This window comes from Salvelinus sp. IW2-2015, unplaced genomic scaffold (assembly GCF_002910315.2).
Source record: "Salvelinus sp. IW2-2015 unplaced genomic scaffold, ASM291031v2 Un_scaffold4680, whole genome shotgun sequence".
Taxonomy (NCBI): domain Eukaryota; kingdom Metazoa; phylum Chordata; class Actinopteri; order Salmoniformes; family Salmonidae; genus Salvelinus; species Salvelinus sp. IW2-2015.
Genome location: NW_019945949.1, coordinates 9,776 through 37,030, shown reverse-complemented (window position 1 = coordinate 37,030; position 27,255 = coordinate 9,776). Strand labels below are relative to the sequence as shown.

General features: G+C 47.4%; 1 protein-coding gene across 1 annotated transcript; it reads right to left on the bottom strand.

Annotated features, from left to right (window-relative positions):
* Nucleotides 1-5,227: 5,227 nt before the first annotated feature.
* dcp1b (decapping mRNA 1B) lies at nt 5,228-23,614 on the bottom strand. The gene is given in 15 exon segments (XM_070441741.1): nt 5,228-5,833; nt 7,503-7,730; nt 7,859-8,524; nt 8,526-8,653; nt 8,733-8,822; nt 8,825-8,945; nt 8,948-9,040; nt 9,296-9,427; nt 11,349-11,462; nt 11,501-11,534; nt 11,759-11,825; nt 19,182-19,305; nt 20,629-20,632; nt 20,900-20,940; nt 23,199-23,614. Coding segments are annotated over 15 exon segments (2,082 nt in total). The 5' UTR covers nt 23,358-23,614; the 3' UTR covers nt 5,228-5,752.
* Nucleotides 23,615-27,255: the final 3,641 nt, after the last annotated feature.

The window sequence follows — 27,255 nt, the reverse complement described above, 5'->3', positions numbered from 1 at the left end:
AAAACTGTCCTGACTCCCTTGGAGTTATGGTACTAGAACAGTTGTAATGAGTTTTAAATGGCGTAAAGGTTGTGACTAGTTGATGCTGTCCTGACTGACTGTGTGTACATTCCACATTAGGATACAGTTAGCAATGTTATGTTGCTTCCTGCTTCGACTACCCTCACCAGAACCTCCCTATTCACACCCCACCCTCCCAATCCTCAAGGGTGAGTCCCAATAATCTCTCCTCCCTCCTGAAGTCCGCATTGGATTGGTGTAGACGTGGGTTGGAGGGACTCTCAATATACCACTCATGTCTACTCAAATCCAGAGGGAAAGTGAGCAAGTGAACAACCTTTTTGGGATGCACCCTTAGTGTGTCTACTAGTCCCCGACCCCTCCTCCTCATCCACCCCCCCTGACAGCTCCACCCCCCACCCACACCCATTGATTAGCCCGTAGGCCAGTAGTAGGTGTCAGCCGTTAATTTTGACGCTATCAGCTGAACCTATTGGAGTGGAACCCCCGTGGACCCGTCCCTAGGGAGAGGAGGGGGGGGAGGGGGGGGGGAATTGTGAGGCTCATGCAGCAGAGACATTAGGGGAAGGATACTGAGGAACATTAGGGAGGGAGTGAAGGAAAGAGAGAGAGGGGAAGGAAGGAGCAAAGGGAGAGAGAGTAATGGACCGGGGTACTGAGAAAGACGAAGGACGAATAGAGGAGAGAGCCCCATCGGCCCTGGTCWAAAGCAGTGCACTATRTAGGGAATATGGTGCCATTTGGKACACASACATTCCCATCCTCTAGCCAGGCCTGCTTAGAGTTCCTTCATCAGTCTGTCTGCACTACGACGACCACACCTCCTTTCATCACACATTTAAAGTGCCTCTATTATCAGCTGAGGAAATAACATGACGGATCAGAGTTGGACCAAGCCTTGCTTCTTAACATGTCTGTCTGTCCACCCACTGACTGGCTGTAGTTCACACTGGCCTGGTTCAACCCCCTACTTACATGTCTGTCTGTCCCCCCACTGACTGGTGTAGTTCACACTGGCCTGTTCAACTCATGTTCAACCCCCTACTTTGGGCAAGTACTAGTCCAGGGGTCCTGAACTCTGACCCTACGAGGTCCAGAGCCTGCTGCTTTTCTGTTCTACCTGATCATTCATTGCCCACCGCTGAGATCCCAGGTTTAAATCAGTCCCTAATTAGAGGGGGACAATGAAAACATGGTGGTACTGACTTCCAGGTCCAGAGTTGAGTTTGAGGGCCCTAGACAGACACTCTACATGCCAATACAGCTTTATGAATGAAGACAGGGACAGAGAGATGTAACACTCTACATGCCAATAACGCCTTTATGAATGAAGACAGGGACAGAGAGTGGACTAGAGAGACCCAGAACAACCTACATGTTGATTGACAGCTCATTATTGTTGGTTTCTAATGTCCCTCCGGGGCCACCGTAGGGGAGGACTGCCATTCCATTTCCTCCAGACTGATTCAATCTGTCAATCACCACTTCGGTTTTCTTCCTGATAAGCTTCCTGTCGGATTGGGAGTAATGAATAGCGTTCTCGATTTTCCCCTCAGTGTCTTCCAATTTATTTAGATTTGAGCTCTATCTCAATATCTTGAAAGTCTGTCCTCTCCTACCATTTTATCTGCAACGCTTGGAAAATACTTGACAGGTGAAAACAGTACGGTGAAATCTCATCATGAGCGCTGGATTTACCTGGGAGTTTTCAAATCAGTACCATGAAGGAGGAGAGGAGACGTTTTCAGACAATTCAGAGAGCCGTAGAATGATTCGGAGAAAATACACAAGCTAACAGGTTTTGGTAAAAGCAAAGAAAGGACAGGTCACCTTGTCATTTTACACAACTAGCTCCTTACAGAAATGTATTCAGCGTACAATCATGTAACATGATGATAAATATCAAAGAGATGTTCAACTTAAATCAATAATTTAAACATATTGTACAGTCAAAAGTTTGGACACAGCTACTCATTCAAGGGTTTTCAAAGAATGCCAAGAGTGCAAAGCTGTCATCAAGGCAAAGGGTGGCTACTTTGAAGAATCTCAAATATAAAATATATTTTCCACAAAGTGGATTTGTTTAACACTTTTTTGGTTACTACATGATTCCATATGTGTTTATTTCATAGTTTGATGTCTTCACTATTATTCTACAATGTAGAAAATAGTACAAATAAAGAAAAACCCTTGAATGAGTAGGTGTGTCCAAACTTTTAACTGGTGCTGTATATACAATCAATACTTTTTGTAGCATAACTAAACGCCCAAATACACAATCATATAATACCCTCCCTCTTACACCCTGAATAGCAAGGACCAGGGTACAGGTCTAATTATCGGGTTGTACTTTGTGTGCATGAGTGGGTTTGACAAATGGAAATGTTTCGGTCTATTGGAAAAGGACTGCAGTGTACAGGACAGGTTGGGGGCTAATTAGTCCTGGCCTATCAATACTGCTGGGGTGTGAGAAAGACAGACTTATTGTGAATAGATCTCCTGAAAACAGTGTTTTAAAATCAAATCAATATCTGCATGATCTCACTTGTAACATAAAAAGGAAAAAGGACTTGAGAAGTGGATCCCCCCTCCCTCCACAAGAGCACTTGACGAAAAGTGGATCCCCCCTCCCTCTACAAAGCACTTGAGAAGTGGACCCCCCCCTCCACAAAGCTTGAGAAGTGGACCCCCCTCCTCCACAAAAGGACTTGAAAAGTGGATCCCCCCCCTCCACAAAGCACTTGAGAAGTGGACCCCCCTCTCCCACAAAGCACTTGAGAAGTGGATCCCCCCTCCCTCCAACAGCACTTGAGAAGTGGACCCCCCTCCTCTACAAAGCATTTGAGAAGTGGACCCCCCTCCCTCCACAAAGCACTTGAGAAGTGGATCCCCCCCTCCCTCTTACAAAGCACTTGAGAAGTGGACCCCCCCCTCCCTCACAAAGCACTTGAGAAGTGATCCCCTCTCCTCACAAAAGCACTTGAGAAGTGGATCCCCCCTCCCTCTACAAAGCACTTGAGAAGTGGAGCCCCCCCCTCTACAAAGCACTTGAGAAGTGGAGCCCCCCCTCTACAAAGCACTTGAGAAGTGGAGCCCCCCTCTACAAGCACTTGAGAAGTGGACCCCCCATCCCTCCAGAAAGAACTTGAGAGTGGATCCCCCCCTCCCTCCACAAGCACTTGAGAAGTGGACCCCCCCTCCCCCCTCCCTCCACAAAGCACTTGAGAAGTGGACCCCCCCCTCCCTCCACAAGCACATTGAGAAGTGGACCCCCCCTTCCCTCCACAAAGGACTTGAGAAGTGGATCCCCCTCCCCCCTCCCTCCACAAAGCACTTGAAGAAGTGGATCCCCCCTCCCTCCACAAAGCACTTGAGAAGTGGACCCCCCCTCCTCTACAAAGCACTTGAGAAGTGGACCCCCCCCCTCCCTCCGCAAAGCACTTGAGAAGTGGACCCCCCCTCCAGTTTAGCATTTCCCCCACTAAATGATTAAGGTTCATATTGGGGAAGCTGTACAGATCTGGATCAGCTTCTCCTTCCCCAATATTAACCTTAACCATTAGTGGGGGAAATGCTAAACTGACCTAGGATCAGCATCTACAGGAAGCTTCATTCTACTTAATTCACTATTTAAAGAGAAAATGGCTGCCTCCAAAAATTCACCCTGTTCCCTGTATAGTGCACTACCTTTTGACCAGAGCCCTACTGCAGAGAAACGTTTTGCCAGAGCCCTACTGCAGAGAAACGTTTTGACCAGAGCCCTACTGCAGGAAACGTTTTGACCAGAGCCCTACTGCAGAGAAACGTTTTGACCAGAGCCCTACTGCAGAGGAAACGTTTTGACCAGAGCCCTACTGCAGGAAACGTTTTGACCAGAGCCCTACTGCAGAGAAACGTTTTGACCAGAGCCCTACTGCAGAGAAACGTTTTGACCGAGCCCTACTGCAGAGAAACGTTTGACCAGAGAGCCCTACTGCAGAGAAACGTTTTGACCAGAGAGCCCTACTGCAGAGAAACGTTTTTGACCAGAGAGCCCTACTGCAGAGAAACGTTTTGACCAGAGAGCCCTACTGCAGAGAAACGTTTTGACAGAGAGCCCTACTGCAGAGAAACGTTTTGACCAGAGAGCCCTACTGCAGAGAAACGTTTTGACCAGAGCCCTACTGCAGAGAAACGTTTTGACCAGAGCCCTACTGCAGAGAAACGTTTTGACCAGAGAGCCCTACTGCAGAGAAACGTTTTGAACCAGAGAGCCCTACTGCAGAGAAACGTTTTGACCAGAGAGCCCTACTGCAGAGAAACGTTTTGACCAGAGAGCCCTACTGCAGAGAAACGTTTTGACCAGAGAGCCCTACTGCAGAGAAACGTTTGACCAGAGAGCCTACTGCAGAGAAACGTTTTGACCAGAGCCCTACTGCAGAGAAACGTTTTGACCAGAGCCCTACTGCAGAGAAACGTTTTGACCAGAGAGCCCTACTGCGGAGAAACGTTTTGACCAGAGCCCTACTGCAGAGAAACGTTTTGACCAGAGCCCTACTGCAGAGAAACGTTTTGACCAGAGCCCTACTGTAGAGAAACGTTTTGACCAGAGAAGACATTTGAGACAGAGAAGACATTTTGAAGAAGACATTCATTTATTTCCAATTCAGTTGTGGTCCAGAGACTGTTCAATCATTACACAGGAAACAAGGTCACGTAGTGGGCTTTGCGGTCACTCAGAATGTTTGACTCATAAAAATAAAATAAGTGGTTTTCAAAACAAAGAACAAAATGATGGGACTCCAGATTCCACAGGTTTTAAAATACTTGATACATGGCAGATTGTGTAAATTAAACACTTCCTGTTTCAGTGATACAGGTCATTGCAACATTGGTGTTTTTAAATGTCCTTGTATGACAACGGCATAGAAAAATAGACAAACTATTCTATTATCTTTCTCTCTCGTAACATAAAATAGTTTCTTTAAACCCTTTGATACATTAAACCGTCTATCAAACTAGTCAGCATGTGTGAGCACCGAATACTCTGAACCCGCGTCGTTGTACATTGAGTTTCAGACATCTGGAAATAAAGCCAGTCGCATTATGAAAATAAATGGCAGGTTCTAAAGTACGGTGTAATTCCTCCTTTGGGAAACGTTTACTCTAACAGAGGGTCACTTCTGAGAGGTAGCACAAGCTTAAGACTGGAATATTGTCTATTTAAAAAAACTGGACTTTCCACTTAATAAAGTGTTCAAAATAAACTCATCCAACTTCAAGTGGTTAAACATTGTCAAATGCCTGGAAAACCATTTTAGTTAAGAGAGGAACCTTTTAAAACAAGTACAGTCATTCCAAAACATATACAATTGTTTGATTGCTCTTACTACAATATCCCATTCAAACTTTCAATTATTTTATTCTTATGATAAAAACATCTTGACTTAAATCTTAAAAATGGCAAAAATCTAATTTCCTTGTAATCTGAATCCACAGGTTACATCCACAGTGCTCACATTAGGAAGACTAATTTAGCTAGATCAGCAAATGGTTTCCATTATAAAAATGATTGTGCCGGTTTGGGCATGACCCCAGGGACTTACTATTAGGCACCTAACGGAAAAGAAACAGACAAAGCAGGGGAGAGGTGGTCCCTGGATTGTCCCAGAAGAATGCTTATTTTCACTTCCGTTGCAAAGCGTTTTGAAACAGTTTTCTATTGGGTGCCTCATTAAACAGGGCCCTGGCCTCAGAACTTGTTTGCGGTGGCTTCCGTGGAGAAGCGGTGGGCGTAGGACTCATAGATGGTATCCAGGAAGGAAGTGTCGTTCTGAAAGAGAGAGAACAGCGAATTAGAGAGAGAGAGAAGGAGATAGAGAGAGGAGAGACAGAGAGAGAGAGACAGAGAGAGAGACAGGAGAGAGAGACAGAGAGAGAGAGAGAGAGAAGACAGAGAGAGACAGAGAGAGACAGAGAGAGACAGAGAGAGAGCAGAGAGAAGAGAGAGAGAGAGAGAGACAGAGAGAAGAGACAGAGAGAGAGAGAGAGAGAGAGACAGAGGAGAGAGACAGAGAGGAGAGACAGAGAGAGAGACAGACAGAGAGAGAGACAGAGAGCTAGAGAGAGGAAGGGAGAGAGTAGAGGAGAGAGAGATAAGCGAGCGATAGAATACTCTGATCAGGAGTGTGGAATACAAACAAAACATTAGTATTTGGACAGGTTGAGTGTGTGTCTGCTCTGGTCTGAAACAGCTCTCTCTAGCAGGACAGTGTCTGTCTGTCTGCTCTGGTCTGAAACAGCTCTCTTTAGCAGGACAGTGTCTGTCTGCCTCTGGTCTGAAACAGCTCTCTTTAGCAGGACAGTGTCTGTCTGCTCTGGTCTGAAACAGCTCTCTTTAGCAGGACAGTGTCTGTCTGCTCTGGTCTGAAACAGCTCTCTTTAGCAGGACAGTGTCTGTCTGCTCTGGTCTGAAACAGCTCTCTTTAGCAGGACAGTGTCTGTCTGCTCTGGTCTGAAACAGCTCTCTTTAGCAGGACAGTGTGTGTCTGCACTTCGATGAATAACCTCAAGGTCTTTGGCAAGACTGTCTGGCTGTACAAAGACGGAACATAAACAGTGTGTCTGACGGTGTCCTGAGCAGAAAGACAGTGAACATAAACGTCAGGAACTCAGGACAACCCATTTGGCTGTGTGAGACCAGCTGCTTCTTCAAGGAGGGGAGAGTTTGACGCCTGCAGAACTGCTCGTCTTGTTATGTAAATACATTGAAGAGAAACGAAACGCAACATGTAAGTCTTGGTCCCGTGTTTCATGAGCTGAAATAAAACGGAACAAAAAGCTTATTTCTCAAAAATGTTGTGTACAAATTTCTGAATCAAGTGCACCCACCGCCAACAGGGCTCCTGAATCAAGTGCACCACCGCCAATAGGGCTCTGAATCAAGTGCACCCACCGCCACAGGGCTCCTGAATCAAGTGCACCCCACCGCCATGGGCTCCTGAATCAAGTGCACCCACCGCCAACAGGGCTCTGAATCAAGTGCCCATCGCAACAGGGCTTCTGAATCAAGTGCACCCCCGCCAACAGGGCTCCTGAATCAAGTGCACCCACCGCCGACAGGCTCCTGAATCAGTGCACCCACCGCCAACAGGGCTTCTGAATCAAGTGCACCCACGCCAAACCAGGGCTCCTGAATCAAGTGCACCCACCGCCAACAGGGCTCTGAATCAAGTGCACCCACCGCCAACAGAGCTCCTGAATCAAGTGCACCCACCGCCAACAGGGCTTCTGAATCAAGTGCACCCACCCCCAACAGGGCTAAAAAATAAAATAAGCGCCATCCTTCATCGTTGTCTTTTCTCCAGAAACGTTAGGAATGACTCGACTAGTAAAGCCTTGAAGATCAACCAGTTGATCTGGATCGACCGTTTGGTGACCACTGCCTTATATGAACTGTAACGACGTACAGTAAAACCAGCCTGGCTCGTCCTCTCTCCTACCTGTATGAGGTGCAGCAGGGTGGCCTGGAGCTGGCTCTTAGAGAGGCCCCTGGGTTGGGGGTCGTCAGGGGCCTGTGGGGCCAGGAGGGCTGAGGGAGGACGAGGGCCAGGGGGGCAGTGGGTGACCCCAGAGGCTTTGGCCTGGGGGCGCTTGGCCTGGGAGAAGACACTGGGGGACAGGAGCAGGGTAGGTGCCACCGTGGCTGGGATACGCTGGGGGGAGATCACCTGGAGATGGAGAGGAGATGGTTAGAGACAGAGACTGTACTTCCACAAACCCCTCCCTGTACAAAACCACTCCAGCACTTATTTTTTTACAGTCCTTTGAGTCAGATAGGATATATTTTGTTTTTTACCTGGAACTTCTGAGCAGCGGTGCCTGCAGAGTTCTTGTCAGCCAAACTGTCCAGAGACCTGGCTGTAGAATGAGCCGCCTGCTGGCCGTGCTGCCCCATGGCTGGGGGGGCTGAGGGGGCTAGAGGGGCAGGCTCGTGGAAGCGGGGAGCCAGGTTAGAGGAAGGCCTAGTGGGCTCCGGGACCAGACTCTGCTCCTGTTGAACCAGCTGCAGCCTCTGGAGCAGCTCATGGGGGGAGACGACACCAGTTAGCTGCCCCGGCTGGGGGTGACCTGGCAGGGGTTGGAGGTATAAGGGCTGGGGCTGCTGGAAGGGGTGGAAAGGGTGACAGGGGTGTGACTGAGGTTGAGGATGACCAGGCTGGGGTTGGTGGGGAGGTTGAGACTGGGAGGGGTGTGAGGGCAACATGGGGACCAGCATCTGGGGGGGCTTGGTGGGGCTGAAGTACAACGGCTGGGCCTGGTGGGGGGGGAGGTGGACGTGATGGTGTTGAGAACCAGGGAAGCCCAACACATCCACCAGGAGAGGCTGAGGATGGGCAGACTGGAGACCAGGGATGAGAGGAGGAGGCTGCTGAAGAGGAGGAGGCTGCTGGAGAGGAGGAGGCTGCTGGAGAGGAGGAGGACGAGAACAACAGGTCGTCATTGAAGGGGTGGTGGAAGTGGCGCTGGTTCTGGAACAGTCTCTGGATGGGGTCTTGTCTGGCCTGGGTCCGATGGTGGAGGACTGAGGGGGCTCCGTTCTCATGCAGTCTGTTCTCGGATGACTCTGAGACGGGCTGGAGCTGCTCCATAGACCCCTCGCTGGAGCTGCTCCATAGGACCCCCTCGCTGGAGCTGCTCCATAGGACCCCCTCGCTGGAGCTGCTCCATAGGACCCCCTCCCTGGAGCTGGTTCTGAGGCTGAGAGGAGGCGGCGGCATCCTTCATGAGCTTCTGGAAGGCAGGGCAGTGCTGCGAGGGCTGCTGCCTGAGATCAGACCCCCTTCCTGGAGCTGGGCCTGGACTGGGTCGTCGTAGGACAAGGAGCGGGCCACCGCCGGGCGGACACCTCCAGGCTTCCCCTGATGCAGGGACCCTGGGCCTCTTGACCCTGACCCAGCCATGGAGAGACCAGCTCGGCTCTGGGCTGCTGGACACCAACAGAGTTGCCAGAGAGAGGGCCTGGCTCTCCTTGACTACCCTAAGAGAGGAAAAGGGTGATGAGAGAGAGAGAGAGGAGAGAGAGAGAGAGAGGGTGAGAGATCAGTGGTGTGAAACGGACAGGACATAAGGAAAACAAACAGTAGAGCCTAACTGTGAAACCAGGTCAACACTGTGTTAGAAATCAGCAATTTGACCATAAAAAAAACAAAACACTAATTCACAGGGTAGATAAACCCCATTTAAAATGTACTTATTTCCATTGTGGTTGAATAAGGGGAAAGGCTGTGTGTACCTGAACAGGCCTCTCCTGTAGCCCAGGATGGGGATATCTCTCCATAGGTTTGACAGGGATAGGTTTGATCAGGCTGGGGTTGGCATTAAGGACACGACACCCTCCTATCTCTTTAGGCTCTGGCTGACCACCCTGAGAGAGAGAGAGAGACAATAACAGGACATTGATGTCCGTTCAGTTAACCCATGTTCATACATGGCGCATTCAGGAATACATTAGTATGCACACATTATGATACAGCAGCAGACATCTTATTTCCTCAGAAATACATTGATCACAGGCTGCAGGCTTGTTATATGCTTTAGTGCCCCCTAGTGGTAGTGGTGTGTTAGTACCTTGTCGTGCTGTGCAGACCTTACCGTGAAACGCTAACTTACAAGCCCTTAACAATTTTCGTAACTGCATTGTTGGTTAAGAAAATATTTACTAAATAAACTTAAGTAAAAAATGTTTAAAAGTAACAAAATAACGAGGCTATATAGAGGCGGTACCGGGAAAGGAGGAGACCTACAGTAGTCAGTTGTACAACTGAATGTATTCAACTGAAATGTGTCTTCCTCATTTAACCCTCTGAATCAGAGAGGTGGGGGGGGGGGGGGGGGGCTGCCTTAACGGACGCCAGGGAACAGTGGGCTAACTGCCTTGTTCAGGGGAACAGTTGGGTTAACTGCCTTGTTCAGAGGGAACAGTGGCGTTAACTGCCTTGTTCAGGGAACAGTGGGTTAACTGCCTTGTTCAGGGGAACAGTGGGTTAACTGCCTTGTTCAGGGCAACAGTGGGTTAACTGCCTTGTTCAGGGCAACAGTGGGTTAACTGCCTTGTTCAGGGCAACAGTGGGTTAACTGCCTTGTTCAGGGGAACAGTGGGTTAACTGCCTTGCTCAAGGGCAGAACGACAGATATTTACCTTGTCAGCTCAGTACCAAGTAAAATGTGCGGCGGTACAGGTTCGTCGAGGTAATTTGTAGGTAGGAGTAAAGTGACTATGCATAGATCATAAACAGCGAGTAGCAGCAGTGTAAAAACAAAGGGGAGGGGGTGTGTGAATGCAAATAGTCTGGATGGCCATTTTATCAATTGTTCAGCAGTCTTATGGCTTAGGGGGAAAAAGCTGTTAAGGAGCCTTTTGGACCTAGACTTGGTGCTCCGGTACCGCTTGCCGTGCGGTAGCAGAGAGAATAGTCTATGAATTGGGTGACTGGAGTCTGACAATTTTTGGGGCGTCCTCTGACACCACCTAGTATACAGCTCCTGGATGGCAGGCAGCTTAGCCCCAGTGATGTACTGGGCTGTACGCACTACCCTCTGTAGTGCCTTACGGTCAGATGCCGAGCAGTTGCCATACCAGGTGGTGATGCAACCCGTCAGGATGCTCTCGATGGTGCAGCTGTAGAACTTTGAGGATCTGGGGACCCATGCCAAAACTTTTCAGTCTCCTGAGGGGGAAAAGGTTTTGTCGTGCCCTCTTCATGACTGTCTTGGTGTGTTTGGACCATGTTAGTTTGTTGGTGATGTGAACACCAAGGAACTTGAAGCTCTCAACCTGCTCCACTACAGCCCTGTTGATGTTAATGGGGGCCTGTTCAGACCGCCTTTTCCTGTAGTCCACGATCAGCTCCTTTGTCTTGATCACATTGGAGAGGTTGTTGTCCTGGCACCACACGGCCAGGTCTCGGACCTCCTCCCTATAGGCTGTCTCATCGTTGTCGGTGATCAGGCCTACCACCATTGTGTCGTCAGCAAACTTGATGGTGTTGAGTCGTGCTTGGCCACGCAGTCGTAGGTGAACAGGGAAGTAGACGAAGGGAGTAAGCACGCACCCCTGAGGGACCCCTGTGTTGAGGACCAGCGTGGCGGATGTGGACCTACCTTGTCATAGTGGTAAACACATACAGTGGGGACCTACCTTGTCATAGTGGTAAACACATACAGTGGGGACCTACCTTGTCATAGTGGTAACAACATACAGTGGGGACCTACCTTGTCATAGTGGTAAACACATACAGTGGGGACCTACCTTGTCATAGTGGTAAACACATACAGTGGGGACCTACCTTGTCATACTCATTGCGAGCTTTGGTCAGCATCTGCAGGATGTCCACTCCTTGTCCCTTCCCAGGTTTCCCTGCTGCCTCCAGGGCTCGAGGAGACACCAAGCCCCCCTGACCCTGTTGATCCCGCTGGGCTAGGGCCTGTTCCTGTTGACCCCGCTGGCTAGGGCCTGTTCCTGTTTCGTCAGACTGAGAGAGGAGAGGTTAGAGGTTTGTGTCGGTCAGTCGGTCTGTGTTGTGACTGGTAATGGTAGTGCACACACCCACACTATATGGAACAGGGCACCATTTGAGATGGTCACTCAGACACACCAGTGGCAAGTAGCTGGTGGTAGACAGTGAGTGATGATAGCTTGCAGGGACAGTGTCATGGGGAGACGGAGAGAGAGGGTGGGAGTGTGTGTGTTACTCACTACTTCATAAGCTCTGCGATGCGCTGGCAGTCCGCCTTATCATAGAACCAGATGCCATAGATAGCTACTAGACAGAGACAGAGAGAGAGAGAGAGAGCAGACAGGTCACAGGTCAGTCAGCGGCCATAATGGAGGCTCCAATCTAAATCCAGATAAAACAGAGTTCAGTGCAGCAGCGACGTCAACATCAGTCCCCTCAGACACAGAGCCACGGCTAAATCCCCGCGCCGGAGCCACGGCTAAACGCACGCGCCAGAGCCACGGCTAAATCCCCGCGCCGGAGCCACGGCTAAATCCCCGCCGCGGAGCCACGGCTAAATCCCCGCGCCGGAGCCACGGCTAAATCCCCGCGCCGGAGCCACGGCTAAATCCCCGCGCCGGAGCCACGGCTAAATCCCCGCGCCGGAGCCACGGCTAAACCCACGCGCCAGAGCCACGGCTAAACACACGCGCCAGAGCCACGGCTAAACACACGCGCCAGAGCCACGGCTAAATCCCCGCGCCGGAGCCACGGCTAAATACACGCCCTAGAGCCAGAGCCAGAGCCACGGCTAAATACACGCGCCAGAGCCACGGCTAAATACACGCGCCAGAGCCACGGGCTAAATACACGCGCCAGAGCCACGGCTAAATACACGCCCAGAGCCACGGCTAAATACACGCGCAGAGCCACGGCTAAATACACGCGCCAGAGCCACGGCTAAATACACGCGCCAGAGCCACGGCTAAATACACGCGCCAGAGCCACGGCTAAATACACGCGCTAGAGCCACGGCTAAATACACGCGCTAGAGCCACGGCTAAATACACGCGCTAGAGCCACGGCTAGAGCCACGGCTAAATACACGCGCCAGAGCCACGGCTAAATACACGCGCCAGAGCCACGGCTAAATACACGCGCCAGAGCCACGGCTAAATACACGCGCCAGAGCCACGGCTAAATACACGCGCCAGAGCCACGGCTAAATACACGCGCAGAGCCACGGCTAAATACACGCCCTAGAGCCAGAGCCACGGCTAAATACACGCGCCAATCATCTCTCTTTCCTCTCGAAGTGTGCACTTGTTCACTTCCTTAACTGATTTCAAAAATGAAATAACTGGTATAAGAAATATGGTGGAAACTCCCACTAGGCCATGCCTCCAACCAATACAACGCTTTTAGATGTGGGAAGTAGTGAACGAGTGAACACTTGGGGGAAATGTGATATTATGGGACACCCCCACCATGGAGAAGGCGCAACGTATAAACCCCCCACCGTGGAGAAGGCGCTACGTACAAACCCCCCACGGTGGAGAAGGCGCTACGTATAACCCCCCCACGGTGGAGAAGGCGCTACGTATAACCCCCCACGGTGGAGAAGGCGCTACGTATAAACCCCCCACGGTGGAGAAGGTGCTACGTATAAACCCCCCCACGGTGGAGAAGGTGCTACGTATAACCCCCCCACAGTGGAGAAGGTGCTACGTATAAACCCCCCACGGTGGAGAAGGTGCTACGTATAACCCCCCACGGTGGAGAAGGTGCTACGTATAACCTCCCCACGGTGGAGAAGGTGCTACGTATAAACCCCCCACAGTGGAGAAGGTGCTACGGATAACCTCCCACGGTGGAGAAGGTGCTACGTATAACCCCCCACGGTGGAGAAGGTGTTACGTATACCCCCCACGGTGGAGAAGGTGCTACGTATAACCCCCCACGGTGGAGAAGGTGCTACGTATAACCCCCCACGGTGGAGAAGGTGCTACGTATAACCCCCTCGGTGGAGAAGGTGCTACGTATAAACCCCCACGGTGGAGAAGGTGCTACGTATAAACCCCCCACGGTGGAGAGGTGCTACGTATAACCCCCCACGGTGGAGAAGGTGCTACGTATAACCCCCCTGTGGAGAAGGTGCTACGTATAAACCCCCACGGTGGAGAAGGTGATACGTATAAACCCCCACGGTGGAGAAGGTGCTACGTATAAACCCCCACGGTGGAGAAGGTGCTACGTATAACCCCCCCACGGTGGAGAGGTGCTACGTATAAACCCCCACGGTGGAGAAGGTGCTAAGTATTAACCCTTTCTCCTACTGGGACACCGTTCATCCAGGACGATTCCTCACATTCCCGGAACGGAAGACATAGCGCTAGATTCCAGGAAGTGGCGGCTGGGCTGTGTTCAGCAGAGCACAACATATTCCACTATTGAGACACAGTGGGATTACCTACAGCCATTATATTAAAATGTACATCATTATCAGTCATGACTCATGCCAGACCACGTTAACTTCTTGGAAACTGTGACGACTTTTACAGAGTGGACTATCATGGATGAAAAAAGATAAAATACATTTTTTTTTTAAAGTCCTGTGTTAATCTCCTCATGATTCATGACATCGTTATGGATGATGTGGAGGTTCTGGGTTCTGTCACCATGACCTTCTTAGTCTAATAACTAGTCAGTGGAGCCAACGTCAATATTAGAGACAGATATGTGCTATGAGAAAGCACAACATGTCTCTGTGGCAGTTACCCAGGGCTGGGGGCAGGCTGGGGCCGGATTCATTAGGTGCTGGGGTAGAGGGGTTATTGAGGCTCTGCAGCAGGGAGAGTTAAGAAGCCAGGCCACTACTCTACTCAGCGTGACTGAGACAGGAGCCCTGTTGACAGGCAAGACCAGGAACAGTTCTCCTGTCACCTCCATCAGAGTAAGAACTCCACAGCCTCAAATAGGCCACGTAGGAAGATAACGCTCTGGCACGCCGGTCGGCCAGAAAAGAGGACGGGGTGAGATAAGAAAGGAGGAGAGTGAAAGGAGAGAAGAGTAAAGTGGGGAGGACAAGGCGGAGACTGAGGGAAGGACTGAGGGACTGAAGGCCAGAGCCTGTTGTCTCCTGACTGACAGAGAGACAGACTACAGTGAGAGAGTCACTGAGTCAGTGAGGACAGCGGGTAAAAGCACTGGGAGGTCTGAGTAGCTGGATCTTAAGGTTGGAGCTGCTACTGTGTCCGTCTGCCTGCCTGCTGCCATCCTGTCTGCCCCCCGAGCTGTGTACCCTGCACTGCCCTGCCTGCCTGGGGCTGTGGAGAGCCAAGCTAAAGGTCACCGCCTGGAAAAAGGACCAGACAACACTCCAAACCCTGGGAAAATAAAGAACCAGCGAGGAGAGAGATCTCTGGAGGAGCTGAGGAGAGACCACTTAGCTTAGTAGCTACAGGGACTAGTCTGGTTAGACTAGTATACTACTCTCTCTGGGAAGGACTGAGACATTACCCAGACAGTCTCTCTGAGAAGACAGTACTGTTAGAGGACAGACAGGTACAGGAGGAGGAGAGACAGGTCAGGTACCTCAGTATTGGAAACCAGAGAAAGGGTTCTATTGGTTCATTATTTCCTCATAGAACAAAAGGGGCGTGTTAAAGGAAGAGGAGAGACAGGAGACAGGTATCTCAGCAGTACCAGAGGACAGACAGGAGACTGGTATCTCAGCAGTACCAGAGGACAGACAGGAGACTGGTATCTCAGCAGTACCAGAGGACAGACAGGAGACTGGTATCTCAGCAGTACCAGAGGACAGACAGGAGACTGGTATCTCAGCAGTACCAGAGGACAGACAGGAGACTGGTATCTCAGCAGTACCAGAGGACAGACAGGAGACTGGTATCTCAGCAGTACCAGAGGACAGACAGGAGACTGGTATCTCAGCAGTACCAGAGGACAGACAGGAGACTGGTATCTCAGCAGTACCAGAGGACAGACAGGAGACTGGTATCTCAGCAGTACCAGAGGACAGACAGACAGGAGACTGGTATCTCAGCAGTACCAGAGGACAGACAGACAGGAGACTGGTATCTCAGCAGTACCAGAGGACAGACAGACAGGAGACTGGTATCTCAGCAGTACCAGAGGACAGAAGACAGGAGACTGGTATCTCAGCAGTACCAGAGGACAGAGACAGGAGACTGGTATCTCAGCAGTACCAGAGGACAGACAGACAGGAGACTGGTATCTCAGCAGTACCAGAGGACAGACAGACAGGAGACTGGTAATCATCAAGCAGTACCAGAGGACAGACAGGAGACTGGTATCTCAGCAGTACCAGAGGAAACGTTGTCACCTAGTAGCAGCTCCACAACACCACTACTAGACTATCATCTTAGAGGGACTATGTTGAGGTTGTTCCAGCGTAAACCCAAACATGAGCGTCTTCAAGAGGAGCCGGAGGTTGGGCCAGCCAAGGGGATGCTCATCACAGAGACAGAGATGGACTACATCTACGTACGACCAGGAGGTAAGGAAAGCCTCAAAGATTTGTCATATGTCTGTGTCCCAAATGGCACACTATTCCTTATATAGTGGCCTGGTCCTGGTCAAACGTAGTGCACTATAAAGGGAATAKGGTGMTATTTAGAACGCATMGGCTCKGGTCAAACGTAGTGCACTATAAAGGGAATAGGGTGCTATTTAGAACACATAGGCTCTGGTCAAACGTAGTGCACTATAAAGGGAAACACTAGCCTACGTCAAACTACTATCCTGCATAGTAGAAAAGTTGACCTATTCTATTGTCAGCTTGTCGAGATTTTTTTTTTTTTGCCTTTTCCAAACAGACTCTGGGACAGTTGTGGGACGATAGATCCCAAACTCATACAACCAGTAGGCCTCAGATACATTAAACATGTTTACATTAAAAAGCAATGAGTCCGATGAAATAGATCAGAAGATTTGGCTTAAAATGTTGATAAAGTATTATTTCTTCACATTATCGGCGCAGCAATGTGCACAAGGTAGTAGGCTACACGCGGACGTTCCTTCCAGAATGCAGTTAGCGGGGAAAACACTATTGTCAAAATGGCACTGCACATGCGAGTGCCTCCATGTGACAGAGATGAAAATATCTGTTAGAACGAGGGGAGATCTAACATGTAACAACTAGCACGGGATGCTAATATAACCAGSATTGTGCTTCTGCCTACTGGACAATGAAAGTTGATATAGAAGAATGGCCTCCACAGATGTTGGCTAGGCTACTGTGAAGGTAAGGCACGCCTCATAATATGTTATGGTTCAGGTTTCAAAACAGTGAAGTATATGTTAAGACAATGCAATACTGCCCTGAGGAAGCCTGCCTTCCGTTGACTAAGCATTGGCTGTCAGATACTGTAGCAGCTCTTGTGATGTCTGACAGATGTGTGTCTGCATGGTGTGATAAACCAGATAGATAACCAATACTGTGCACACGCCCCAATTTAAATCCACACGATTATGCAAATTAACCTATAGACCAATAAATCACAACCAGTCAAATGTATTTCCATCAACTGGTTTTTCCATCAATGAATAGACTAAAAGTATTATTTTGCAACGGGATATTTTCTTCTCCTCCCAGACAATTGGCCGGCACCAATTTTATTTAAATCGGCTTTTCAAAATATTTTTATTCTTTCCCATCGTTCAAAAAAACGGCTATTACCGGCGAACAGAAACCCTTGCTGTCAATGTCACAACGACGTCACAGTTGAGACAACATTCTAAATCAGCCTGGCTGGCACTTCCACCAGCTAATGACCCCATAACCAAATATTTGTTTAGTGATAAGATTCTGTGACCTCTCGTGAAAGGTCATGTTGAGGGACGTGTGGTGATCTTAACGTCATCACATATAAATAACTCAGTTAGCTATATATTCCCCCCCCCCCCGGACAGTTTTGTTTGTGTGTAAATGTCTAATAATTAGAACGAGGACTCCAGCAATATCTTAAAGCATTCCACCTGCCTGTCACTGAGAGTGATGTGTGCATCAGTGTGTGTGTGTGTGTGTGTGTGTGTGTGTAGTGTGTGTGTGTGTAGTGTGTCTCCCACTTATAACGACAGGTTGGTTTGTATCTAACGTAGTAGGCTGGTTGGCTGGGTCTCTGCTGTTGGCAGGACACTTGCAGTAGAAAACCAGCACAGAGGCACTCAAACCCGGGACGACTGCCACAAAAATACCTCTGAACCATATATGGACGTGTGGGGCCACAGCCACTAGATGAGACGGCTCCAGGCTCCTCTCCTCAGGGTGGGTGTCTGCAGCACTGAGTCTCTTTCTCAGCCTGCAACAGACCTGGGTTCAAATACTATTCCAAGTCATTTCAACCACTTTATCTGGGCTTCATTGAGCTTGTGTGGCTTAACAGACTAACTGAATAGTCCCCAAACTATAAATCCCACCCATCAGGCACTCCAGCCGGGACGGGGGATACGCTCAAAATTTGTGTTGAAAGATGTCAAATAGTGTTTGAACCCAGGTCTGATATGCACTCTGCAAATAGTTCTCTCATTTAAATGAAGTGCTCCATGATGGGCCAGGATTCCTGGACGACACCACATGGTAGAAAGTTAGCTGCATCTTTAATCTGTTTAAACTACGGCGAACTCTCCACTAGTATTGACCATGATTCACATCCAATCTCTTTTTACAAATGTAAGATCTGGTCTAATCAAATGTAAATCTCCTGAGATGTGTAGCCGAGCAGGACTGAAATAAATATGTTCTGGAATGAAAACAATCACCATCTACAGGCCTACACCTCCGGGACATAGTTCCCGTGGTGATGTAAACACACCTCCGGCACATAGTACCCGTGGTGATGCAAACACACCTCCGGCACATAGTTCCCGTGGTGATGTAAACACACCTCCGGGACATAGTTCCCGTGGGTGATGTAAACACACCTCCGGCACATAGTACCCGTGGTGATGCAAACACACCTCCGGCACATAGTTCCCGTGGTGATGTAAACACACCTCCGGCACATAGTTCCCGTGGTGATGCAAACACACCTCCGGCACATAGTTCCCGTGGTGATGTAAACACACCTCCGGCACATAGTTCCCGTGGTGAATGTACAACAGCACCTCTGCGGCAACAATAGTTCCGTGGTGAATGTAAAAGCACCACCTCCGGCACATCGGTTCCCAGTGGTGATGTAAACACAGCCTCCACAAAGCCCTGGTACTAGTAGGTAGGGTTTTAACAGTACAGGGGACTTACACAGCGAGCCCTTGGTACTTGTCGGTAGGGTAACAGTGCAGGGGATTACACAATCCCTGGTACTATGTTAGGGCTAGGGTTAATACAGCCCTGGTACTATGTAGTAGGGTTTACTAGCCCTGGTACTATGTAAGGTAGGGTTAATAGCCCTGTAGCTAGTAGGTAGGGTAGCTTAACATGTAGGAGGTTAATAGCCCTGGTACTATGTAGGAAGGGTTAACGTGAGGCCACGCTGGTACTATGTAGGTAGGGTTAATAGCCCTGGTACTATGTAGGTAGGGGTTAACTAGCCTGGTTACTATGTAGGTAGGGTTAACAGCCTGTACATGTGGAGGGTACCTGTACACTGAGCGGGTACGTGGTACTAGTAGGTAAGTGGTTAACAAGTACAGGGGACTTACAGCGAGCATTCCTGTAGAGTAGGAACGGAATCCTCGCTGGAAGTCCAAGGTCTTTAGTGATGGGTTCAGATCAGGTTCTCATACTCAGCCCTGTTCATTATGGTGAGCCATGTCTGGGAGGATGCTACGCCTGAGGCACAAACCAGGAAGGGCAATGAATAGAAAGAGTAACTCTACGGGATCGGTAGTCCAAAACCGGGACGGTTGTTGCTCAATATGCGATAATGTGACTAGAACTTTCCGGAGACATAGACATGTCTTTTCTCACTGGTCAGTCTACATTACACTGAGGCTCTATATGTTAATGTCTGACCTTTCGCTTTCAGCTTTTCAAAAGATGAACCAAAAAATTATGAAATACGAAAACACATGTTTCTTTGTATTAAATCTTTTATCAGATCTTAATGTGTATATTCTCCTCATTCATCTCCACTTTCCACAAACCTTCACAAAAGTGTTTCCCTTTCAAATGGTATCAGAATATGCATATCCTTGCTTCAGGTCCTGAGCTAACAGGCAGTTAGATTTGGGTATGTCATTTCTCTGGGGCGAAAAGTTAAAACCACTAGTTAAAGGGATTTAATTACACGGCTTACAAGAGGCCTACAGGAAACAGAAAAGGGTTTTTACATGTTTCAAGTAGGGCCTACAAGGAAACAGCAAAGGTGTTTACGTGTTTCAAGTAGGCTACAAGGAAAAAGAAGGTGTTACATGTTCAACGTAGTTTGTTCACAAGGAAACAGAAAGGTGTTTACATGTTCAAGTAGGCCCACAAGGAAACAGAAAGGTGTTACATGTTCTAAGTAGGCTACAAGGAACAGAAAGGTGTAATGTTCAAGAGCCCTACAAGGAAACAGAAAGGTGTTTTACATGTTCAAGTAGGTCTACAAGAAACAGAAAGGTGTTACCGTGTTCACGGTAGGCCTACAAGGAACAGAAAGGTGTTACTGTTTCAAGTAGGTCCTACAAGGAAAACAGAAAGGTGTTACTGTTCAGTAGGCCTACAGGAAACAGAAAGGTGTTACATGTTCAAGTAGGCTACAAAGGCAAACAGAAAGGTGTTACATGTCAAGTAGGCCTATCAAGGAAACAGAAAGGTTGTTACGTGTTCAAGTAGCCCTACAAGGAACAGAAAGGTGCTACATGTTCAAGTAGGCCTACAAGGAACAGAAAGGTGTGACATGTTTCCAAGTAGGCCTACAAGGAAACAGAAAGGTGTTACATGTTCAAGTTTAGGTCACAAAGGAACAGAAAGGTGTTACTCTGTTCAAGTAGGCCTACAAGGAAACAGAAAGGTGCTACAGTGTTAACGTAGGTCCTAAAGGAAACAGAAAGGTGTTAACGTGTTCAAGTAGTCCCGACACAGGAAACAGAAAAGGTGTTACATGTTGAAGACCTACTTCCTGGGTGGGATAGGGTGTGCCATAATAGTCTACTCAGTGATAACCAATCTGTTCAGAGGGAGGGGGGGGCTGACGTAGCTAACCCACTAAGCCCATTATATTTAACCTGATGGAGGCAGGCTTCTCAGCTCACAGCTGAAGTACACACAGAGACCGGTCCCAAATGGCACCCTATTCCCTATATAGTGCACTACATTTGACTATGGGCCCTGGTCAAACGTGACGTACCATAAAGGGAATAGGGTGCCACTTGGGAAGCAACCCCACCAAGAGGCAAAGCTCACGGGGAAGTACATAGAGAAAGAGCCATCATACCTTGTGTAGACAAACAGGGTCCCCTCCACGTCAGTCTTCTCCTGCAGAACAACACAGGAACTGATTAGGGTTGAGGTCATTAGAAAGGGACGTTGATTTGCTTGAACGGAGTCTTCATCGATCTCTCCTTAACATTCACAGCAAAATGCTACGTAGGCTGTGGGATATGAGGGTTATGAAGAAAACTTATTCCGGGGCGATGGTTTTTGAGTCACTGATTATTTGGACCAATCATGATTTTGGGGAGCACCTACACCTGGATATTTTATTTATTTATTTGTGAAAAGGGAGGGGTTCAACACCGTCACCCCCACCCACAGAACCAAGTACGCAATTCCACAATAACAGAGTGATTCCGAGAGACAGATTTTTCACTTTAAAATGTACGCCAAACAATGACTGCAAAGTTAAACCACACAACTCTACACACAAGCACAAAAAACACACATTTACTTAAAGGAACAGATGCAAAGTTGGGTAACAGAACGACTGCACAAACAGTCATTCTGTTAATGTCACCAAACTTTGTACCTTGCATCAAGTAAATGTGTTTTTGATAAATATTCTTCAAAATCATCCTTATCCATAGAGTTGTAAATGTTTAACTTTGCAATCATTAGTTTTTGTTTGGAGCACAATTTATAAGTGATAAAAATCAGAGTCATTGTGTTACCTTGGAATTGACCAAATCCAGAAGAAAGTATTCACACCAGATTTGGTTATGGGTGGCTGATATTCATTGACCTAGTTAGCTACTATGTCAACATTCAGTCTGAAAACTGTTTACAAACTAGTAGCAATGTGATAAATAACTCGTCCACCACATCTAACAATAATAACTAGCTGGAGGGCAATGGGTACTATGTGCCCCGGTATGTGTGCGTTCGAGTTGTTGACGATAAGTATGACGCGTCTCCATATGACTACATTTTGGATCAAGCATAAATTGGCTTTAACATGCACAATAACGTGCCAAATCTGTGATTTTGCTCTTTTTTGTAGGGTAAACATTAGAATAAGTTCCCCCAATATTTGAAACCATAGGTGGTAATATCTCTCTAGGAGCTGATCCATCGTTAGTATTGTGAAATAATTATAAATGTTAAGGAAATTATTGAATGGAGAAAGCTGAGCTCCCTTTCCATCCTATCAGTATAGACAGATGCTCAAACATGCACTTAAAGACTATTTATGTTTGATCCGGTTAATGTGGTCGGAGGCTTCAAATGGAGGGTGTGATGCAATTGTGGAGCCTCCAGACAAATCAAGCTCCATACCACATCGCTGTGCGCCTCTCAAATGTTGTAATAATGTGGAGGGCTGCATACATCTCAACATTAACATGATTGGTTGACGTAGGGGGGGGACGGGAGGTCCTGTATAAAACACAAACTCACTTAGTTGACAACAGCTCTGCAAAGCGCAAAATGTATGTTTGCTTTGACTTCTGTAGAGGCCGCATAACAGTAAATGCTGTATGGCCACTGCAGACGTCGGATTGACCATGCAGAGCCTTTTAACCACCTCCTCTCTGCATGGTGTTTTAGGAAAAGATGCCGCTTGAAAACACTTCATCCTAAACTCCATCGCTATAGGCCGTAAATTACGATAGTTGCTCTGGGAACCTCCATTATGTGTGAGTCACAAACCGATTCTGACAAAACGCTTGCTGAGCTGTCTAATGTGAGTTTGAAATCGGAGCTTCGTGGGCGATATGCCGCCTTCAAAACAACTGGGAACTCGGAAAATAAATATAAACTTTCGGACTGGGAAAAATCGATTTGAACGGTCTTCCAACTCGGCATACCAACTCGGGAACTCTGGCCTAAAAATCACTGACGTCATGATTTGACCTTGTATTTTTCCAGAGTTCCCAGTTTGAAACGCGGCATTAGGCGACGCGTCATATTCATCGGCGACATCTCGAATGCAGATAGTGGGGCTGGCATTATTGCCAAGTTAACGTGCTAGTCGGAATTAGATAATGTCCGACTCGTTAATAGGTTAGTTATACACGTGCCTCGTCCAACCAGTTAGCAAGTCGGACATTTGAGTTTCTTAGTTCCGACTAGGACGTGAAAGCGATATAGGGTGATGTTAGCTAGTTAGCTTTCTAGCTTCTTGGAATGCTAGCTATGGCCACATCTCCCAAAACCACGTGAATTCAAACTGGCAAACTAGTTAATAATGTGGCATCCATATCAGTCCGCTAAGATGTTACTTAACGTTAGATAGCATGCAACTTTGTTGAAAAGAGAAGGGAGCGCGAACAGAGCAGCGGTAGCATCCCTTAACTCACCCATTCATTTGATCGGTTGTTGAAAGTATACAACGCCACTTGACTCGCTACATCTACAATGTTGTTGATGTAAGGATCTTGTCTTTGCAGGGCTGCGAGACTAATGTCCAAACCTTTAGCAGTGAGACAGGTGTTTCCACCCGATGAGCTTGCCGTCATTGTTCTCCTTGAGCTAGCTAGCTAGTRAWGCTAACTGGCACGTTATCGCGGGTGAAGGAATTTGTGACTGTTCCAAAGTAAAACGSAGACTATTGAAACTATCCCCGTCACAATACACTGTTATGAATTAAAATATTTAAAATAAATAATTTAAGAGAACATATAAGTGAATTGTAACTGTTCGGTGCACCATCAACAGCTCACTTGACAGCAGCCATGTTTCGTCGAACAGATTGTAAACAATTAGGCATSATGAGTTGAGCGTGGATGGCTATAAGGAACGTTAATCAATCTCGAAAAATAGATTGACCGCTTCATCAGGCCGAAGCAGATGATGATGAAGGAAAAAGGATGTTTATTGGCCAGGCATGTTGCACCAAAATTACTTTTGACTTTGACAATGTCATTTTGTTAGAATCCATCRTTGAATCCATTGAATTCCATTTTGTCCTGAAATGTTATTGAAGGCTTACTTCAACGTCACTTTTATATCGGTCTGATAATTCAAATTCGCTATTTTGTTAATTAATTGGTCGAGTTAATACGTTGTTTAGCAGATACTTACAATTTGGCGCATATCATAAGCCTGAAAATGTCTGCTGCCCAAATTGATGGAAAAAACCTATGCAGTCTGCAATGGTGGCTCTAGAGGGCGCTACTTCCTTTATAAAACGTCTATCTTTTTTTATTTTTTTATTTACCCCCAATGCTGCCTTTTGCTTGGGCACTGAGCTAGGCTATATTTAGTGTGTAATATCAATGACAAGCGATTCAACACTTAGTTCTATATGTTTCCATGGATAGATTGTGATTCTGGCAGTGCCAGAGTTATTGATAGCCAAAGCTTTCACCTGCTATAGGCATGCGCAGTGAGCAGCATGTGAACAGCCATAGCACCATCAACAGTGTCCTAGCAGGCAGCCCTCTACATATCTTCATTATTCTGAGATATGTTTTACCTWGTAGCCTATACATCTAGTATTTGTCCAAAATTCATGAGCACAATGGCTGTTTTTGRACACCTTTGGTGCTAGAAARCTATATGGTCTAATCATACTCATCCCCCCAAACAGAATTTAGGTTGACCTGAGAACTTATATTTCCTTCATCTCATCTAACAATGCTTCAGACACAGTCAGAGATACATTATGAGTGAGTATGGCCCGGTGTCTGTGACTGATGGTTGGTGGGAGAGGAGAGGAGGGATGGGATGGGGAGGTGGTTCTCAGGACCAGCAGGGCCATGTGTCTGTGACTGATGGTTGGTGGGAGACGAAGGGAGAGAAGAGGAGGGATGGGGAAGTGGTTCTCAGAACCAGTAGGGCCCTGTGTCACAGAAGGGACAATAACTAATATGGCAAACACAGCACAGCAGCATCCAGTCTGCCTCCCAAATGACAAACTACATAGGGAATAGAGGTCTATTTTGGACAAAGCCAGTCCTCCATCCTCGGTTCCCACGACCTGCACTAAAATGCCAGTCCCTCTATCTGGCTCGTTTTAAACACAACGCCAAGTTGACCTGGGACATTTATAGACTGAGGTCGATTATGTAATAGTTTCTCTAAACGGAACAATCTTTTGAAGACTCAACGATTTTTCATTACAGTGTCCTGCTGTGGTCATTATCARGGTAGCGCCCTGAAAGTCGTTCTTGATGTGAATGAGATGGGGTTGCATAAACTGTAGGCTATAGCCTGTCTTATTTTCTATTTGAATATCGACATAACCTATTTGTTTCTGGACTACAGGGATTCACTTGAAATAGTGGTTGTATCTGTGTAACACGTTCGTGCCGAATCAAATTGAGCATGTTTTGCGGTTCCATCTGGGTGTAAACATTACGCATATTTTGGCCACGTTTGACGCGCGTAAAATCGAGGTCTTGGAACTCAAACTGTAGCCGACTAAGGTGTAAACTTAATTATCTTCCATAGGCCTCCCATAAATGTGTCTATTAAGCAACGAAGGCATTTAAAAACTGCATGTTTACAAACTGGTTAGCCTGCTATTGTCAGTGATACAGGTCTCACGCTTGCGATTGAATCCATCCAGATATAATTCAAGTCAGGTTTAACAGATTTCCTCCTTCCTTCCTACATCCTCCAGAAATCAAAGCACAAGCCCTATCTGACTTTACTGTGATTATTTAGCTCCCTCTCCAGAGATAGCAAGTCTGGAAAATCATGGAAGGTTGACTCTATTTTCTAACGTTGTAACAGGCTAACATCTGGAACCAGTCAGATCGTCTACAGGGGAGGGGGCTTGGTCGTCACCCCCCTCTCTCTTGTGCGCTCTCCCTCTCTTTCCTCTCACCAGACAATATCACTGCAGAAAGGTACAAGCGGCCGCTCTCCACAGGGCTATTGAACAACTCCCGTTTCGTACGATTTTGGCCTGGAATTGATGACAGAAAGTATCTGTGAATGAGGCAYGCCACGTGTATTTGCCTGTTTTTTGGACAGCATTTGGTGGAATCGATTCCATTGGAAGATTTAACCCTGTGTGAGCAGCAGTTCTGGAATATATATTTTTTTGTTGTTGCGCTGAGAGCTTGAATCTTTGCTTCTATTCCTTTTACGGCATCAGTGGCAGCGCGCGGGTTTTGGTGTCATTGGTCCGGCTTTTTTGATGCACCCTATTTAAAACATTTGCGGGCAAATTGATAGGATTTTGATTAATAAGTAGGCTAGCAGCAAATGGTGCTAGTGCCATGTTTCTTAGGTAGGGCCCGGATGTTCCGAGGATGCACTGGTTCGTCTTCTTAGGTGGTTCAAGCGAAKATCTATTTATGTGTTCTAACTCCAGAATGGGGATCAGGTAATATTTACTGAAACGCAACAAGAAAAAAAGGAATATCGAAAGCTGTTCGGGCGCTATTCTTTTTTTTATTTTCCTCCTGTTTGGTTTCTTCTATTTTTCTCTACTCCTTTTTACAACCTTTTTCTCCATTCACCTACGGATAAAGCTGGATCACATTTATGGTAAATGAAAGCAAAAACATGTACATACCAGAGGACACCCTTGAGAACCATCAAGGTAATGTATTTTTTTTTTTTATATTCAGTTGTTTTGAAGCTGTGTGTGTGTCTGTGTTGTTGGGGGAGATGCATGATATTTCTTCTTCTGGTTTGGAGACGGAATGGCTTGTTACCTTCTCTTTTAAACAGATGAACATATGACACAAACCATAACGGGTTATTGGAAGTGTCAATGACTTTTCACTGTCCGAGTTGTATCTGCATGCATTCATGCAGCCCTAGTTAGGTTAGCCTAGCAGCAACAGATTATCATTATTATTAGCCGACAGGTAACCGACGGACTAACACATGATCGCACCCCTATTGGATAAATATGGTTTCACACATGCATTTTGCCCTAATGCCAATGTTGTAATCGTTTACAAACTTGTGGATCGATTCAGTTTAATGCTTGGAGCATTCTAAYCAAGCCCGTTTCCAGGATGCAATGGAGGAAACGCACGGCCTGAGTGCGTGCACAAAATGATAGCCCACTGATGCGCATCGATATTTTCGATCACCGTATCGATTCATTTATCATGGATCGATACTCGCGTGTGAAACGTATAGGGCTAAAGTGATTACATTGTAATTTGCATTCATGGACAAGACATGGCACATTAACAGGTTAGTTTAGGGATGTATAATCTAATTAAAGTCACAGGCTATGCGCAGGGCCTCAATTGTCATCAGACTAGAATCTATATTTTAAGGATTTTGCGTGTAAATCTCAAACAAGATACAGCGATAACGTGGGACATAATTACGTTGAACATGCATCAAGCAATAGCCTATAGGCCTATTATGTCAGGTGTTCTGTTTGTTGCATGCATGTTGCGCAGTAGGCTATCTGCCTCTTCCCACGTTGAGCTGAGCATT